We start from the raw sequence: 18623 nt of genomic DNA, 5'->3' as shown, positions 1-18623 counted from the left end.
TTTTGGTTTGTAAACAGATCGTGGATTTTGATTTAAGTTGAAACAAAGCAATTAGGGGTGAGCATTCGGTTCGAACCGAACCGAATTAAATTATAAAAATCAAATTTTAAATTTTAGAAAGCGAACCTAACTGAAATGGGTGAAAAATCGAATCAAACTGAATCGCTCTATTTCAGTTCGGTTTAAAATGATCGGTTTTGATTTTTGATTGATTTTTTTAATTTAGACTTGATTTTCAAGTTATTTGGTCTAATTTTAACTTTAATTTGAACCTAATAATCATTAATCAATGAAATTAAACAATTAATATATATATATAATTAAATATAATTCATAAATTTCCTATAAAAATAAATCAATTCAAAAATCGATTCGGTTCGATTTGATTCGATTTGAATATATAAATTATTATTCAGTTCGGTTCGGTTTAACAAATTTTTTTTTCTCTTTAAAGCCGAGCTGAACCGAAATAACCGAAATTTTTATAATGTAAAATCAAACCGAACCGATTGAATTTTAAAATCAAATCAATTGAATTAAATTAATTCAGTTCAATTCAATTTTTTGATTTGAACCAAATTATGCTTTGTCCTAAAAGCAATAAGCCGCACTTTGCGCAATTTTTGTTTTATTTTTATATAAATTAAAGTACGGAGAATGCCAACTTGCTATGAATTGTCATATTCATATCGATGTATCAATAAAATAAAATTTATATAATATTATGATGAGAAACATTTAAATAATTATTTACTTTATATAATAATTATATATTTTATAAAAAGGTTAAAATCTTTTCACAGTTATAATTATTTTAATAAAGTTATTAAAAACAAGTTAATTAAATAATAATATTTTTTTTCAAATAGTAAATAGTAAAAGTTATTAAAAACAAATAACATATTTTACTATATTCTTAAATTTTTTATATTATGATCTTTAATTTCTAAAAAAATTTATTTTATTTATAGTCATATTTTCAATAATTAAATAATTATAAAAATTTTTAACATGATTTTCATGAAAAAAATATTAAAAATATTATTTTATATGATTTAATATAATTTATTTTCATAATACATGATCATACATAAATATTTTAAATTTATAATTTATAATTATTCTCAAAACACTATATTTTAAAAAATTATATTTAAAATTAAGTTTCATTTCAACTAAATTACTTAATTTTTAAATAATTAACTTTAAAAAAATAATTTAAAACATATTTTTTAGAATAATTTTATAATTTTAAAAGATTAATTATGCATTATTAAAATGAATTATGTTAGATCATAGAAAATAAACTTTTTTATAATTTTCTTTTTGAAAATCATGTTAAAACATTTTTTTATATTATTTATTTGGTGAACAATATTACTATAAATTAAATAATTCTTTTTTTCAAAATTATAAAACCTAATATGAGATATTTAAAAATTTAGTAGAACATATTGTTCTTTATTTACTATTTTTTATTATTAAGAAAATTATATTAATATATAATTAACTATTTTTTATTTAAATTATTATCGTAATAAAATCAATATTTTTTTTTTATAAATATATGATTATTAAATGGGCCAGTATCCTGCGACAACTCTAGAAACTTACAACTGGACGACAGGTATTGCTGTCTGTCTAGCATTGGATCAATTGAAGCCCACCCGCTTAAGGAAAATTATACCCAAGAATATACAATACACCGGTTTAGGTTATGAACCAGCGCAAGTAGCATAAATTTCGAGATCATTCCTTCACAGCTTGTTGCTTCTCCTGGCGACTGAGTCGGGTTCTTGGGTTCTGCTGATTGATGCTGATAGGATCTAGCAGGAGGAACTGATCAAGGGTGTTGTTACTTCACAAAAAGGAATTCTGAGATCTTGTCGATTTCCATTACTCACCGACCATACCCCCAAAATTTTTCACGCTCAGCTTTCCAAAATGGGTATGAACTATAAACTAAAACCAAGCGTTTGTGCTATTCTCTCTTTCTCTTGCACTATCAATCCAGAATTCTGGTCTCTTGATCGAACTGCATGAGGACAAGCCTTTAAACTTTTCTCTTTTTTTACTGTATTTATTGTTTTATTGCACGGGTCTGTTAGGAAAGGAATTAATTAATGGAAAGGTAGAGCCTTTGTGTTTGGACCCCTCCTCACTTTTATTTACCCGTCTATCACCCTCGCCGTCGTTCAAACAGACTCCGTGTTTGCTATTTTTATTTTTATAATTTACCTTAAAAGTTCCTAATTTTAGTTTCAAGATTGTCCTTGTTTTTTTCAACGTAACTCACTCAAAAGAACAAAATCGTTTCTTTCTTCTATCGTAAAATTTCCTAGTTCAGTACTCTTATATTTTTTTTGACCTTTTTAGAAATAATAGTAATGTGGGTTTTCTATTGGGCTTGAATATAGTGTGGAAGAAGGAATCCATCAAACTAAAGCTCACTGTAGAGATAATCTTTAAATGGTTTGCATATTGTGAATTCATACTAACAATAAATGACAATGGCAGATGATGCACAAAAATGTATCTTAAGTACTTCCAATTCTGTTAATTACAGTGTGCGTGCAGTTTGCGTCCTAAAATATTTCACAAGAACAAATGGGTTATCCGTGATCCAATCAATAATAGTTGTAGATTGATGTTACATATTAATTTTGTTATAAATTTTAACGATAACTTTCTGGTCTGCAACTGCTAAGGCAAAACCCTGGCTCTGTCCTGATGAGTTCACTTGTCCAATTGAGATTAGATTTTTGATTGGTTTGGAGCTCTTAGCTTTTTCATTCCATAATGATGAAGGATGAGATTTGTGCCAGTATATGCAGGAGGTTGATGTGTTTTAGCCTTAAGTCAGCAATATTAGTGGAGGAAAATAGTAGAGTATCTGGGTTTTTACATGAGCCACATGTCTTTATGTAGAGAGGGGGGATGGGAGGGAATACTATCTGACATGAAGTTCCTTTTAGTAATCATAGTTAATATAACAAGTATACAACTAAATCGTCATCCCATATCATTCAGTACCCTTCATCTGCTTGGTAGTTTGAAAGACATTTAAGAATTAAGATACACATATTAGGGTCCTCTTTTGGCTTCATTGATTTCTTTTCCTATTTGTTTGAATAAAGAATAATAATACTTATAATTTTTTGGCTGATTAGGATTGTTATGATGTGAAAGAAACAAGTGGTTTCTGTTAGTAACGGGTAAATTTCTGTAGGGAAGCAAACTGTGGGCAAAAGCTCATGTGAGGGTTCAAATTCTTCTTCAAGGGGTCCATATGGATATCCTCAGTCATCCTATTTTGGAGACTATTTCAGCTTCTGCTCTGAAACACTTGCTGCTGAGTGCAAAACTTTGGGTCAGGTAATACAGAATGCAATAACTTTTAGACTCTGTGATTTTCTTATACATGTGAGACGATATACAAGAAGAATTAGAAAGGATGGTGTGAGCTGATAGACATAAATAAAACTAAGAATCCATGTTGCATACTTGCAACTTGCTCAATGAGTAGCTTTGCTCATTTAATTAGGTAAATATGTTATGCAAGGTGTTTACTGTTTAAGAATCTTTGAATTGCAATAAAAACACAAGTTGTTTTGTATGTATCTCTCTCCTTTTCTGTGCAACTAATTTGAACTTCACATTCTTGCTGCTTCAAAATAGACATTGTGGTACCAGGTGACAGGGTGTATACTGTTTCAGTTAACTTTTATCTATCATATTACCATATCATTTAGTGATAATGTTTAGTAAATTCTTGAACTGCATCAAACACTTGTATTGTGCTATGATGATTCACTTAAGCAGGAATGCAGGATATATGTTAGACTAAAACGTCAGCATAGGCCATAACATATTTCCTTGTCTTGGAAAGTGAAGATAGGCCATCTTCTGTTTTTAGGAAGAGAATGTAATGCTGGTTGTTGTGTTCATATACTTCTGACATTATTATGGGTGTCAGTTGTTGCACTTGGGTGTTCAAAATACTTGTATTTTTCAAACTAGCCTTCAGATTGTGTTTAACTTCATTTTCTGTTCTTCTTCGTTATTGTGAAATGTATTTGTGCATTATTTCTGGCTTATCACGCTTGAGAAAAATGGCTGGTTATATTGGTTGTTTGTCATTGAAAAATGGCATGGAATTCTTATCCACGGTTCTACTTTTTCAGTGAAATTGCTCTGATCATTCTGTCTATTGAAATAATTTTGTGGTAGAATGAACTATTATTTTATTCGCAGGTGAATGTTGCTCTTAAACGTGCAGGCCTTGAGTCCCCAAATCTCCTTCTTGGTATTGATTTCACCCGGAGTAATGAGTGGACAGGTTAAGCTTCATCTTCAATACCTAGAATGTATGCATTGTGTAGCTTTGGAATGTGGAACATGCTTTAAATGTGATTTGATGAATAGGTTACCGCTCATTTGTTTTATACAAATGCAGGTGGAAAATTCACATTTTTATTCATTTATTTTATATTAAAAATGTAGAGTATTTAATTGTTTGTATTAGCTTAACTACCTGCATATATTTCCTTCTCTGCAAGTGAGATTGTATTTTCATTTTATTTCATTAGGCAGAATGGCTAATGAAGAATATAAGGTTAATGGGTCGAGTTCTCAGAATGAAGGGTGTCCAAAGTCCAGTGCAGAAAGGGCTACAAGTAGGAAGAATAAAAAGAAAAAGCAATCGCAGGAAAGTGTAAAAACAGAGCATGAACAGGAGATCCATGAACACAGCCCTCCAGCTGGAGGGAATTTACAAGCTGGTGATATGAGGGTGGAAAGTGGGAAAAATAAAATAAAGATGAAATTGTTGGAGGAAGCTTCTTTAAGCAAGGAAGGTAGTAAAAAATGTAATGGTGAGAGGAAAAAGAAAGTAAAGGAAACAAAAAGGCAATTATTACAGAAAACTGCTGAGGATGAAGAGGAAGATGTTAATACAGTGGGTTTTTCACAAGAGGTGAATCCAGCAGCTGAAGGTGGAAAAATTGAAACTGCAAAAGGCAAGGAAGAAGAAGAGGTCATTGGAATAAATCCTATAGAAGAAGAGGATCCAAAATCCAATGTTGAAATGGTCAATAGGATTAAAAAGAAGAAGAAGAAGAAGAATAAAGAGCAGTTACTAAAGGAAGCTGCTAAGGCTGACAAGCGAGGTGTTTGCTACTTAAGTCGAATCCCTCCCCACATGGATCATGTAAAGCTTCGTCATATTCTTTCCCAATATGGAGAAATACAGAGGATCTACCTTGCACCTGAAGGTGACCAATTGATAACTATTCAATTCTTAACTTTTTCTCTTATTCATCTTTCTGATTAGTCATATTAGCAAACCTCCTCAAGTTATGTGATAGTAAGCAGTTAATCAATTAAAGAGAATGCATTATTTTACTCTACAGATCCCACTGCTCGAGTAAATCGCAAAAGAGCTGGTGGATTTCGAGGTCAAGAATTCTCTGAAGGGTATGTTAAAAAGAAAAATGCTGTTAAATTTATGCTAAACAATTTAACATAGCTTCATAGAATTAACAGCTAATATTCCTAGGATACTCTGGATCTCTCTCTCTCTCTCTCTCTCTCTCTCTGTGTTTATAACGACCTACTTGACATTGTATCTTTGATTTTGTTTAACATAGAAAGATTGCATTAAATTGCTATTTAAGTAATCAACTAATTCTCCTCGTCTGTAACCTGCAGGTGGGTTGAATTTACCAGTAAGAGCATTGCAAAAAGGGTTGCGAATATGTTAAATGGTGAACAAATAGGTTGGTAATTAATTGCAATGATTTTTTTCCTATAAAATTTTGCATGTAATTTATATATAGCTCCTTGGTGTTCTTATTTGTGTATATTTTGGACAGCGGAGTAAGAATTAGCTTTCACGTAGAGAAACCAATAAAATCAAAATGCTTTCCTTGATATTGGAAATTATATATGAGCAAAATGCATGGGTCCCTTTTAACCTAGCTACTTGGCCTCAAATTCTTATTCTTTGTTTGGATTGTGGTTCCTTTTTTACTTTCATTTCTGTCTGTTGTTTGTGTTGTCGCCCAAATGAAGAATTGGGTTTACTTAAGTATCTTATATATATATACACATTTTTTTTTGGATATAGTCCATGTTTTTCTTGATGTCTTCCTCCTAATGTTTTAGCAGAATATTGCGAAGTTTGTGTAGTTCCTATTAGCTGCATGTTTTTATCTGCTCATGTTTTCCTTTATTTATATATTAATTAATTTTTTCATGTTTAGGTGGCAGAAAGAGGTCTCAATTCTATTATGACCTTTGGAATATCAAATACTTGAGTAAATTCAAGTGGGATGATCTTACGGAAGAAATTGGTAGATAAGACATTTCTCGTTTCTCATATCATTATCACGTAATTTTTTATAGTTTTCTGTATGTCTAAGTCCTGGTGTTTCGATTGCAGCACATAAGAGTGCTATACGGGAGCAGAAATTAGCTCTAGAAATTTCTGCTGCAAAGAGGGAGCGGGATTTCTATCTCAATAAGGTGGATCAATCTCATGCTTTGAGTTCTATAGAAGAACGATTAAAAAAGGTAAATATTGTATAACTGTATAAAATTTTGAGCTAGTTCAGGTTACTATTTTTTAGATTCCTTATAATTTTTCTAAAATATTAAACAGAACTGAGGTTCTTTGGCTAGGCATCTTTTGGTTTCCGCATCTTTTAAATTCTACACATGGGCAACAGCATTTCAGCCCTTTATAGGAATGGTTTAAGTGTGTTTGGGTAGTGGAGCAACTTCTTCGTTAGTTTGGATGGAGTGGAGCAATTTTAGCCCTTCGATCACATATAGTTCTGATTGATGAGACGCGAGAATGAGTCAATAGAAAGCTAGATTTTTGGAGAAGTACTCTAGAGTCAAAAGGCTTTAAGTTAAGTAGAACGAAGACAGAATACATGTATTGCAAGTTCAGTGAAGGCGGTTCCAATTGAGGATAAGTTGAAAGAAGAGAGATTGAGATGGTTTGGTCATGTGAAGCGTACACATACGGAGGCTTCAGTTAGACAAGTAGAGCACATTAGGTTAGAGGATAGAAAGAAAAGAAGGGGTAAACCTAAACTGACTTGGAAGAGAGTGTTACAACATGACCTAGAAGCATTACACGTTTCCCAGGATTTAACCCAAAATCATTTAGAGAGGAGAAAGAGAATCTATATAGCCGACCCAAAAGTTTTGGGATAAAGGCTTAGTTGAGTTGAGTTGTTGTTAGAAACCCCAACAATAGGTTTTATATACATTATAGGTTTTATATGCATTAAGACCAACTGGGGAATCATGAAGGTACTGGAACAAATGGTCTTACCTTGTTTTTGAAATGTTGGGTCTTCATGCTCTGATATGCTTCATGGCTAGTTGTGTTATTTGGACACAGGTTAACAGCTCAGACATGCCAGCCCATGTATAAGACTGTTCTATGTGAATGGAACTAATTATATCTGTGCAAAATGACCAACAAGTCTCTTCAATTAAATAGAAGAAACTGGAGAAGCAGGAATGAGGGAGGAAAGGATTATTGCCACGGGTGTGTTTTTGGGTGTATGTCTTTCTGTGTCAAGGTTTTGTGAATTGCCATTTCTAGGTCCCTGTTCTTTGTTGAATCTTTATCCCATGTTCAGTATATGTTAACATGGCATTAATTGCACTCTTTTCTCTTACCTCAAGAGACCTTGCACGTAGCAATCACATAACAGAATGTTACAAAAAATTACCTTGCATATCACGTCAAATAGAACAGGTATCATAATGCATGCCTAGATCTGATGGGTATTCTAGAAACTGAATTTCAGAAGATGGAAAGTGAAAGTTCACTAGAGGCCATGCCTTGAATGAAATGTGAATGCTGCACACATGGCATTTGTGCACATGCATGCCATGCACATTAAGAGAAGAAAGTGGTCTAGACTCCAGAGAGAGAGTGTGTGCGAGTGTTCCTGACATTCAATTCAGTATTTGGTAATCGCTAATCTCTTTTTTTTTCTTCATCTTCTCTTTGTATCAGGAGAGCACTTTGACATAAACTTATGCATGCAATGATCTATACCCAAATCCCCACTTACTGAAACCAGTCAAGGTAGACCCATGTTGTAATTGCTGTTTCTTATTTTGATATTGCAGCCCCTCGTCAAATTGTGTCATAATATCAAAAGAAATCCCACTTCTTTAAATGAATTTGTGAGAAAGTGAAGTAGATGCTGCAGCCTACTGCAGTAAACATTTAACATATGAATGACTAAAAATTTCAAGCCACCTAGATCTCTTTTCCCCCTTGAAGCAGCCTATTTTATTACAAAGTAATGGATTCAGCGCGCACGTCTTTTGTACTCATTTTCAAGGTCAATGATTATACTTTTTGCACATTTATGGTTTTAGGGCCACTTGTTTGGTAAGAGAGAAAACTTGTAGATTTGAGGTAGTTCATTATCTTTTTATGGCATAAAGGTTTTTTTTTTTTTTTTTAATCAATTAATTCAGTGAATTTATTATTTATGGCATGAAGTTTTATTTTCACCGTCTCCTTTTTGTTGTCTACTAAGCATTTATTTTTATAGTGCATTTATGTTCCTGCATTATTGCTTCTGCAGAAACAAAAGGTCCAACAAGAGTCAGGAGGTCAACTCTCTGTTGGTGAGCAAGCACCGATGGTCATCCGTCAATTCCCACAGACAAAACCAGTTGCAGATAAAGTGGAAGAAAGCAAATCTCAACTCTCAAAAGACATTCTGGCTGAGGTGAGTGAGTCATTATTTACAGGTATCAACTTCATATTACCTTATTCCTTACGCTCGGTTTGTGTTGTCCTATGCAGGTATTTGGTGGTTTATAGTAATAGTTTTTGAAGTTTTCAGTTTTTGTTCGACATGAGGAGCTTAGGAAGATGCCAAATACTGCTTTACTTGTCTGTGGGTCTGGTTCTTCGACTTTTTGATGCATTAACAGAGCATCTTACAATTTTGTTACCATTTTCACAATATTGCTGGTGATTATTTATGGAACTGAGAGATTGTGCTGTATCACTCTACTCGAGGATCGTCATGGCCGTGACTTTGATTATAATGACAGCCCACATACTGTAAAGCCTTTTAAGGAAGCATACTACGCACTTGATTTCCATTGCTATTCCTTTTACGGAAGCATATTATGTACCAAATTTTGACTACAAAATTTAATTCAACGATGAGGTTTTTTTTTTTTTTTTTTTTTTTTTTTTACAAAAATTCAACGATGAGATTTTAGATGAAAATTTTGTGTTGTGGAACGTATCTGTTAATTTGAAGTAGTGGACAAACGTCAAGGCAAAGTTGTACGTTGACGTAAAAAGAGTTTTTAGGCATTTCGACCTTAAAATTTTCCATGGTAACAGATGTAAAAGATACCGAATCACAACAGACATCATAAAAGAAACACAAAAAAAAGTACAACAGTGCTGAAGAAACTTTCAAGCACTCAAAAGATTTGAATCCCTATCAATTAAATTCAATGTGGTCCAAAGGACAACAAATGTTGGATCTATACATTAAATGTCAACCAGAAGTCATGCAACAGTTGTAAACATATATTCACAGGAGTGCGGAAAATAATCAAATACGATACAGATTATATTTGTGTTTTAGTTAGCTACAACATCCTCCTCTCTCAGCAACAGCTCCATCTCTAGCTCCTAATGAGCCCTGGGGGCGTCCATATCCTACCTTGATACCTGAAGACTGCAATCATAAACATAAAGGTGTCATAAAAGAAGAATCTAACTTTTAATGCAAGGTCACCGAGGGGTAGAAACTGCAATTCCTAATGCTGCATTATATATCATAACTAAGGCCCGCCAACCAGAGAAACAAGCATAAGATGTTTTAAAAATCAGTCTCATCTCCCAAAACCTGATTGGTGTCTACCCAGCAGATCATCAAATCAATACAAGACAAGATGGCAGGTTTGTCACACATAAGATACACGAAAAGATATTTTGCCGTTAAAAATGTATCTTTAGTAAGTGCTGCTCATCGGAATTTTGGCACTAGAAAGGTAAACTAACTTTCCTCTTTACATTGGTGTGGCTGTAATTAAAATCTATAACTTAATTCAATGATAATTCTAGCTGATAAAAAAAAAAAAGGAAAAAAAAAAAAAATATATATATATATATATATATATATTAAAGAACAAAAAAGAATACTAATTCTAGATGCACTATTTATTGCATATTGGGTCCCTATAATAAAATGACACCCGACTCCCCCACCACAAATGCGGCAGGGGAAATCAATGTGAACTCAAAAGTTACCTCATTGGATACATCGAACACGCCTTCCTGGATATTCTGACGGATCTTTCCTGCAGTCCTTATGAAGGCCTACAATAAAAAATTTAATAGATTAGTTGGTACAATATTAAGCCCTCTGCTATCTCAGTTATATTACACTAAGGTTCAGCTATAAGCTCTTACCTTTTCACATTAGTTTTAGATAAATTGATAAAACATATACAAGAGAGTATCTCTTGGTGCATGATATTTGTGGATGATAAAGTTCTGATAAATGAGACGCGAGAAGGAGTCAATAGAAAGCTAGAGCTTTGGAGAAGTACTCTAGGGTTAAAGGGCTTTAAGTAAAGTAGAACGAAAACAAAATACATGCATTGCAAGTTCAGTGAAGGCCGAACTGGTGATAGGGAATGAGTTAGTTTGGATGGAGTGGTAATGCCCCAATGTAATCACTTTAAATATCCCGACTCAATCCTTCAAGTAGATGGGGGATGCGAGGAGGATGTTAATCATAGGATTAAAGCGGGATGGTTGAAGTGGAGAAGTGCCACGTGAGTTTTACGTGATCGCAAGATTCTCAACAAGTTAAAAGAAAAATTTTACTATGCAGTCACACGACCGGCCATGTTATATGGTAGTGAGTTTTGGGCACTGAATAAGTCATATGTGTCTAAGATAAGAGTTGCGGAGATGAGAATATTAAGGTAGATGAGTGGCTATGCAAGACTAGATAAAATCCGTAATGAGAGTATTAGAGAAAAGATAGTAGTGATGCTAATTTAGGATAAGTTCAAATAAGGGAGATTGAGATGCTTTGGTCATGTGAAGCATAGATATACGGAGGCTTCAGTTAGACAAGTAGAGCACATTAGGTTAGAGTAGGTTAGAGGATAGAAAGAAAAGAAGGGGGAGATCTAAACTGACTTGGAAGAGAGTAGTACAACATAACCTAAAAGCATTACACATTTCCCAGGATTTAACTCAAAATCATTTAGAGTGGAGAAAGAGAATTCATATAACTGACCCAAAATTTTTTGGATAAAGGCTTAGTTGAGTTGAGTTAAGTTGATACAATATTAAAAATGGGAGATTTTAACTTCAGAATGTTTAAAATATAAATATGAATCTCCAGCAGATTTTGACACATCACCTACTCAACATTTTGAGCTGTTCTTGCAGAAGCCTCCAAGAATAGAAGCTCATTTTCTTTAGCAAACTGTTCCCCTTCCTCTTTGCTGATAGCCCTCCGATGAGCAAGATCACACTTGTTCCCTATAAGCATGATTGTCATGTTGGGATTTGCATGCTGCCGAGCATCCTCAAGCCAGCTTGCTAGGTGATTAAATGTCTCTCTCCTGCATTCGGTTGGGAAAACAAATATACAAGCTTCATCCATCTCGATCATTGAAAGATTCTAGGGTAACACAGGCCGCAAGTACACGAGCATATTCAATTTTTGAAAATGATAAAATTAGGAGTCCCCTTGTCCATAAACCCAACATATTGGACATATGGAGCTTTCCTTAAAGAATTTTAGCATATAGTACAGCAACAGTCAAAATCCCGACCTCAGAACTCCCAAGATAGCAAGAGCAGGCAACATAGTGTATAGCACTATAGCTTTACCTCTTCCGACAATAACTTCACAAAGCATATTATACTCTTGTATTTGAAAGAAATCATATTTATTTTGATCAAAGCTTGCTTGTGTACAAAGTAAAGTACATGCACTGATGCAAATACACAGATGCAGACTGACCTCGTAATGTCATAAACCAGAAGTGCTCCTGCTGCTCCTCTGTAGTATGACCTAGTGATGGATCTAAAGGATTCTTGGCCAGCCTGAAATTAAATCGCAGACCTTTATAAAATGATATGCTGATGTATATATATATATATATACACATTCATATGCTCAGACTTCAATGTACATTCAGCGCACAAGTTTAACTAAAACATGACTAAAACTTTAGAAGCTATGCATAGAGAGAATGTTCTTAACAAATGAAGTGATCCTAAAATTTACATTATGAATATAGTGTCATCTAATATTTCCCCTACATGGATACCAATATAAATACCACTAAGAACTAGATGTTACTTCCCCATTTGCTCAAAAGACTGCTAACCAATTTCACAAATCAAACAAGAACTTACATATGTAGCATAACTCTTTGTACTTAATAGCTTGATGAAGCCACGGCTTCATATTCTACCCTAGTTGTCCACATCAAAGGAGGCAGTGTATGACATGAGAAGCCCACAAGATGGACCTATTATGGAGATCTAGAAAGGAAATTCATGTCTCCTAATCAATACTTTAGTCAGTGTTATTAAGGCGAAATGTGACACTAAGGCGATAGGCTACCCTATAGCCTTAAGCGAGAGGCGAGAGGCGAGAGGCGAGGCGATAGCCTTTTTGAAGCGAGGCGCTATAACCTATATATATATATATATATATATATATATATACACTTTTAATATAAAAATTCATACCTTTTAACTAGTTTAAGAAGTAAAAAAGCATATTAAAAAGCATATCACACCTCCAATTAATATAACATTAACTATTTAAAAATAATAACCATTTGCAAATACATAACACACCTCAATCTAACATATTACAATACCCATACAATAAAAAAACATATCACAATTGACAGTTACTCATGCTCTAGGTCTCCAATTAATATGATCTAATTTCAAAATTAAATAATCATTTGCAAATACACAACTCAATCTAACATATCACAATACTCATTTAATAAAAACATATCAAAATTGACAACATCGATCCAAAAAATACATATCACAATGCCCAAAAAAAAAAAAAACTGAAACAATAAATTAAAAAAGAAAAAAAAATGTTGCTGCTGGGTAATTAAAAATGGCGTGACTGTGAGAGAAGAAAGCATAGAAGAAAGAGGAGGAGAGAAGAGAAGGAAAAAAAAAAAGTAAAAAGGCAAAAAGAACATGGGAAAATAAGTGTTGCAGATGGATTAAAAATGGCGTGACTGTGAGAGATGAAAGCATAGAAGAATAGAGAAGAAGGAGAGAAGAGAAGAAAAAAAAAGTAAAAAGGGAGAAAGAACGCAGGAAAATAAGTGCTGCAGATTGATTAAAAACGGCGTGACTGTGAGAGAAGAAAGAATAGAAGAAGAGAAAAGGAGGAGAGGAGAAAAAAAAAAGGTTAAAAAGAAAAGAAGAAAAACATGGGTGTTGCGACAGACTTGAAAGAAGGGAAGAATTGAAGAAGAGAGGAGAGGAGAGGAGAGGAGAGGAGAGAGAGGAAGGAAGAAGCAGAGGAGAGATACACAGGATGGATGAGAGAGAGAGAGAGAGAGAGAGAGAGACATACCTTACTCCTTGGGTTGTTCTTCTTTCCCTTTTTCAAGTAGCCGTGGAGTCATGGGATGAAATGAGAGTCTCCTCTTTAGGGTTTTTAACTCTTGCAGTTTAAAGAATGAATAAAAAATAATAAAAAAAAAAATTATGTAACAGAGGCGTCGCCTCCCTCGCCTCACGCCCTGTGCCTCTCTCTCCTAGGCGGTCGCCTCATGCAACCCAGGCCAAGCAGAGCCAGGCGAGGCGCTAGAGGGTCGCCTCGCCTCGCCTGGCGCCTACCCTGGCGCCTCGGAGCGCCTTTAATAACACTGACTTTAGTAGAACTAAAACCTTGTTTGCAGTTTAACTAGGCAAAAGAAAGCAACCACTGACATTAAGAGCATGTTTGGTAGAGTCCAACTAAGTGTAATCAAATAAAAATTCAACACACCAACGAACTGAAAATTTAGTCCAACAAATTCCATTTTTCTCCACTATAGTATACCAAACAAGCTCTAAGAGTAGCCCTTTTTTTCTTATCACAATTTACTAAACTATTTTACAAATATTATAATTAATTCCTTATAAGAACTCCCTAAATTAAAGGGGAACAGGTTTCTACTAACTTCATTTTTTGTTAGCAAAGTTATTAAACTTCTCTTTTGTTTCAGTTAGTTCAATGTTGCTAGATTTTCATACAATAGAAGATCATCCAAATTTTTTATACTTTATCAAACGAAATTTCAGTTGGGTAGTTAAAAATAGGCTATTTCTAGGACAACCCATCTAAATTTAGTCTAAAATCTCCTTTAAAAAAATTGATAATAGTAACCTTATTGAACTCCGCCTAAGTAGTTTGTGCTTAGCCGGTCCCAAAACCGGATAAAGGAGGATAGTTGCTGTAGATAACAACCAGCGTAAAAATTTCGACACACCTTATGATATGGATTTAAATGATATAATCGTTGGAGCATCCTTTACTTACGACGCGCTACATCGGAGCCCGGGTGTAGTGAGAAATATGCAAGGGTGTAAGGCGTTCACCGAAAGTGATGCTCCATGCCCGCTCCCGGGTGTATTGTTAAATGAGCAAGGGTTCCCATATCATGGACGGATGTAGGTAAAAAAGTTAGTCCATAGGACAGATAGTGGAACAAAACACAAGATAGACATAGAGAACAATAGAAAATATCATAAAAGGAGATCAATTAGGAAGGAACAGGATAGGAGGAGAATCAGGGTTGGTACCTGGAATGTTGGATCACTTACAGGAAAATTAATGGAGCTTGTGGATACCTTGGAAAGGAGAAGGGTGAATATTGCTTGCATTCAGAAAACTAAATGGGTAGGAGAGAAAAGCAAAGAAGTGGGTAATTCAGGGTATAAGCTGTGGTTTACCGGAAAGAAGAGGAACAGGAACGGAGTGGGCATAATCATAGACAAGACATTAAAAGATGCTGTAATAGCTGTGAAAAGAGTAGGAGATAGAATTATACTAGTAACGCTAGTACTAGAAGGGGAAATAATAAATGTAGTTAGTACTTATGCCCTACAAATAGGACTAGATAGTAAGAGTAAACAAAGGGTTGGGAAGATTTTGGATGATCTAATGCAAAGCATACCAAATAAAGAGAATATTTTCATCAGTGGAGATTTGAATGGACATGTAGGAAGTGATAGGCAAGGCTATGAGAATGTTTATGGAGGTTTTGGTTTTGGCAGCCGAAATGAGGAGGGAAAAAACATCATGGATTTTGCTATGGTATACGACCTAATACTAGTAAATACCTACTTTATAAAAAGAGAGTCACATTTAGTGACTTTCAAAAGTGGGCAACATAGAAGTCAAATTAACTTCCTCTTAACCAGGAAGACAAATAGAGCTTTATGCAAAGATTATAAGGTCATTCCGGGAGAAGCTTTAACAAGCCAACATTGGTTAGCGGTCTTGGATGTCAAGTTTAAGAACAATTCAAGTAAGGTTAGAAGAAATAGTGTAGCTCGAACAAAGTGGTGGGAGTTGAAAGGAGTCAAGCAAGTGAAGTTCAAAAATGAGCTTCTCGAGTCTAAAGTATGAAGCTGGATGTGGAGGCCAATGGTATGTGGATACAGATAGCATCAAAGATTAGAGAAGTAGTTAGAAAAGTACTTGGAAAGTCTATAGGACATGAACTACCCTCAAAAGAGAGATGGTGGTGGAATGAGAAAGTACAAAAGGCAGTGAAGACAAAGAGGGAATGATATAAGAAATTACCTAAGTGTGATAATAATGAGATATATGAACAGTACAAGATAGCAAAGAAAGAAGCAAAAAAGGCAGTTAGTCAAGTAAGAGCCAGGCCTTTGAAAAATTGTATGAGAAACTTGAAACTAAAGAAGGGGAGAAAGATATTTATAAATTAGCAAAGAGAAGAGAAAAAAAATATCAAGATCTCAATCAAATTAGATGCATTAAGGATAAAGAAGGAAAAGTGTTGGTGAAAGATGAGGATATTAAAGAAAGAAAGAAAAATTATTTTAATGATTTTTTTAATAATAGTCAAAATGGTAATAGCGTGAATATAGACTACAGAGCAATAGAAAAGAATGTGAATTATACTAGAAGGATTAGAGCTTTAGAAGTAAAAGAAGCACTTAAAAGAATGAAAGTAGGTAAAGCCTGTAGACCTGATGGAATACTAATTGAAGTGTGGAAGTGTTTGGGAGATATGAGAGTGGCATGGTTAACTAAATTGTTTAATAAGATTCTAAATTCAAAGAAAATGTCTGATGAATGGAGAAGGAGTATTTTAGTACCATTTTTAAAATTAAGGGAGACATACAGAGTTATTCAAACTATAAAGAAATTAAACTCATGAACAATACTATAAAGTTATGGGAGAGAGTTGTGGAACATCGACTACGTCATGACACTTCTATCTCTCCCAATTAATTTGGCTTCATGCCCGGTCGTTCAACTATGGAAGCGATCTTTCTCATTAGAAGCTTGATGGAGAAATTTAGAGATGTGAAGAAAGATCTACACATAGTTTTTATCAATTTGGAGAAGGTTTATGATAGTGTTCCAAGAGATGTCTTATGGAGAGTGTTAGAACAAAAGAGGATATCTATTAGGTACATACAAGTGTTGAAAGATATATATGAAAGAACAACTACTATTGTGCGCACAGTGGGAGGGGACAAAATAGATTTTCCTATCTCAGTTGGATTACACCAAGATTCAATTGTAACCCCTTGCCTTTTTACATTAGTTTTAGATGAATTGACGAAACTTATACAAGAGAGTATCCCTTAGTGAATGATATTTGCGGATGATATAGTTCTGATAGATGAGATGGGAGAAGGAGTCAATAGAAAGCTAGAGCTTTGGAGAAGTACTCTAGAGTCAAAGGGCTTTAATTTAAGTCGAACAAAGACAGAATATATGCATTGCAAATTCAGTGAAGGCCGAACTAGTGATAGGAAAGGAGTTAGTTTGGATGAAGTGGCACTGTCACAAAGTAATCACTTTAAATATCTCGGCTCAGTCCTTCAAGTAAATGGGGGATGTGAGAAGAATGTTAGTCAGAGGATTAAAGTCGGATGGTTGAAGTGGAGACGTGCCACGACAGTTTTATATGATCGCAAAATTCCCAATAAGTTGAAAGGAAAATTTTACCCCACAGGCATACAACTGGCCATGTTATATGGTAGTGAGTATTGGGTACTGAAGGAGTCATATGTGCATAAGATAAGAGTTGCGGATATGAAAATGTTAAGGTAGATAAGTGGTCATACTAGACTAGATAAATTCTGTAACGAGAATATTAGAGAAAAGGTATGAGTGATGCTAATTAAGGATAAACTGAGAGAAGAGAGATTGAAGTGGTTTAGTCATAACATATGGAGGCAGGCTCCACTTAGACAAGTAGTACACATTAGGTTAGGTTAGGTTAGATGATAGACAAAAAAAAGAAGAACTAAGAGTAGTACATGACATAAAAAGTATTTCAGAGGATTTAATCATTTAGTGTGGAGAAAGAGAATTAATACAGTCCACCCTAAAATTTTAAGATAAAGATTCAGTTGAGTTATGTAACCTTATTGAAATTCAGTGACCAAGTTCACTGACAATGAGCTATGAAAAAGTTGCCAACTTCCAAATAATTCCTAACTTATTGCTGAATCAATGAATAAATGAATTAAAAAAACACATGAAATTTGAAGCACTAGCAATAAAATTATAAAGAAAAATAAAAAAGCATGGACAAAAATGGAAAAAGGAAAGGGAAAAAGGGGGGCGGGGTAATGTACAGTGTCCCAAATCTGCAGCTTGATGGGTCGATCGTCGATGGTTGCCATACGAGCACCAAACTCAACACCGATAGTGAGATCGTGTACGGGTTGAAACCTCTTATCCGTGAATTGCAAGAGTAGACATGATTTCCCTACTCCTGAAATCCAAAGAACACCCAATCCAAACTCTCAGTTGAGAAAATTAAATTCCAGAAAACAAAATTATACCCAAAGAGAGAGCAAAGAAAACAAACCGGTGTCTCCGATGATTATGTACTTGAAGAGGTAATCGTAAGACATTGAAGAAGACAAGGGAGGTGAAAACGACAAGTCGCAGAGAAAGGTTGAAGACGAATAGGAATTTGGGCTGAGAAGTTGAGAATTAATAGAATAAAGAAGCAGCTTGACGTTTAAATTACCGACATGCCATTTGCCATCTCTTTTTGCTTACAGCTGCTTCAGATTGCTTATTCATTCATTTAATTTTTTTTATTTAAAATTTAAATTTTAAATTTTACGATCTTAATAATTTGTAGCTTTCATATTTCTTTTATTTTTTTAATGCTTTATTTTTTTTAATACTAAATAAATCATATAAAAGAAGGTGTTTTAAAGCATGAAAAATTATGTAGTTTTCCTTTTGGTGCAGCTCTGAAAAGTTCAAACTAGCTTTATCATGTTACATTAAATATTAGCAGAATTTTCGTGTTATGTGCAGTAATTA

The 18623-nt window shown here is 34.1% G+C and overlaps 1 protein-coding gene and 1 pseudogene across 3 annotated transcripts; one reads left to right on the top strand and one right to left on the bottom strand.

The window, feature by feature from the left end:
• Positions 1-1622: 1622 nt before the first annotated feature.
• LOC110656578 (pre-rRNA-processing protein ESF2) lies at positions 1623-9190 on the top strand. Of its 3 annotated transcripts, XM_058136349.1 has the most exons (10): positions 1623-1948; positions 3230-3375; positions 4255-4339; positions 4590-5273; positions 5412-5475; positions 5710-5777; positions 6264-6353; positions 6443-6573; positions 8625-8771; positions 8849-9190. In XM_058136349.1, exons 1-10 carry the CDS (start codon positions 1945-1947, stop codon positions 8864-8866), a joined length of 1437 nt encoding a protein of 478 aa, XP_057992332.1. In that variant the 5' UTR covers positions 1623-1944; the 3' UTR covers positions 8867-9190. The 3 variants fall into 3 exon arrangements, with proteins under 3 accessions (XP_057992332.1, XP_057992334.1, XP_057992333.1); XM_058136351.1 differs by lacking the exon at positions 3230-3375 and having other exon boundaries at positions 4594-5273; XM_058136350.1 differs by lacking the exon at positions 3230-3375 and having other exon boundaries at positions 1624-1948.
• A 302-nt stretch (positions 9191-9492) lies between these two features.
• LOC131173825 (ras-related protein RABB1b-like) lies at positions 9493-18349 on the bottom strand (annotated as a pseudogene).
• Positions 18350-18623: the final 274 nt, after the last annotated feature.

Source organism: Hevea brasiliensis, chromosome 15 (genome assembly GCF_030052815.1).
Source record: "Hevea brasiliensis isolate MT/VB/25A 57/8 chromosome 15, ASM3005281v1, whole genome shotgun sequence".
Classification (NCBI taxonomy): domain Eukaryota; kingdom Viridiplantae; phylum Streptophyta; class Magnoliopsida; order Malpighiales; family Euphorbiaceae; genus Hevea; species Hevea brasiliensis.
This window is presented reverse-complemented; position numbering and strand designations above follow the sequence as displayed.

What these genes read in the sequence shown, in the direction of transcription:
- LOC110656578 (XM_058136349.1), top strand. An exon ending in CCGGAGTAATGAGTGGACAG is followed by an intron (nt 4,340 to 4,589) that starts GTTAAGCTTCAT and finishes TTATTTCATTAG; the next exon opens with GCAGAATGGCTAATGAAGAA. An exon ending in GTTAAATGGTGAACAAATAG is followed by an intron (nt 5,778 to 6,263) that starts GTTGGTAATTAA and finishes TTTCATGTTTAG; the next exon opens with GTGGCAGAAAGAGGTCTCAA.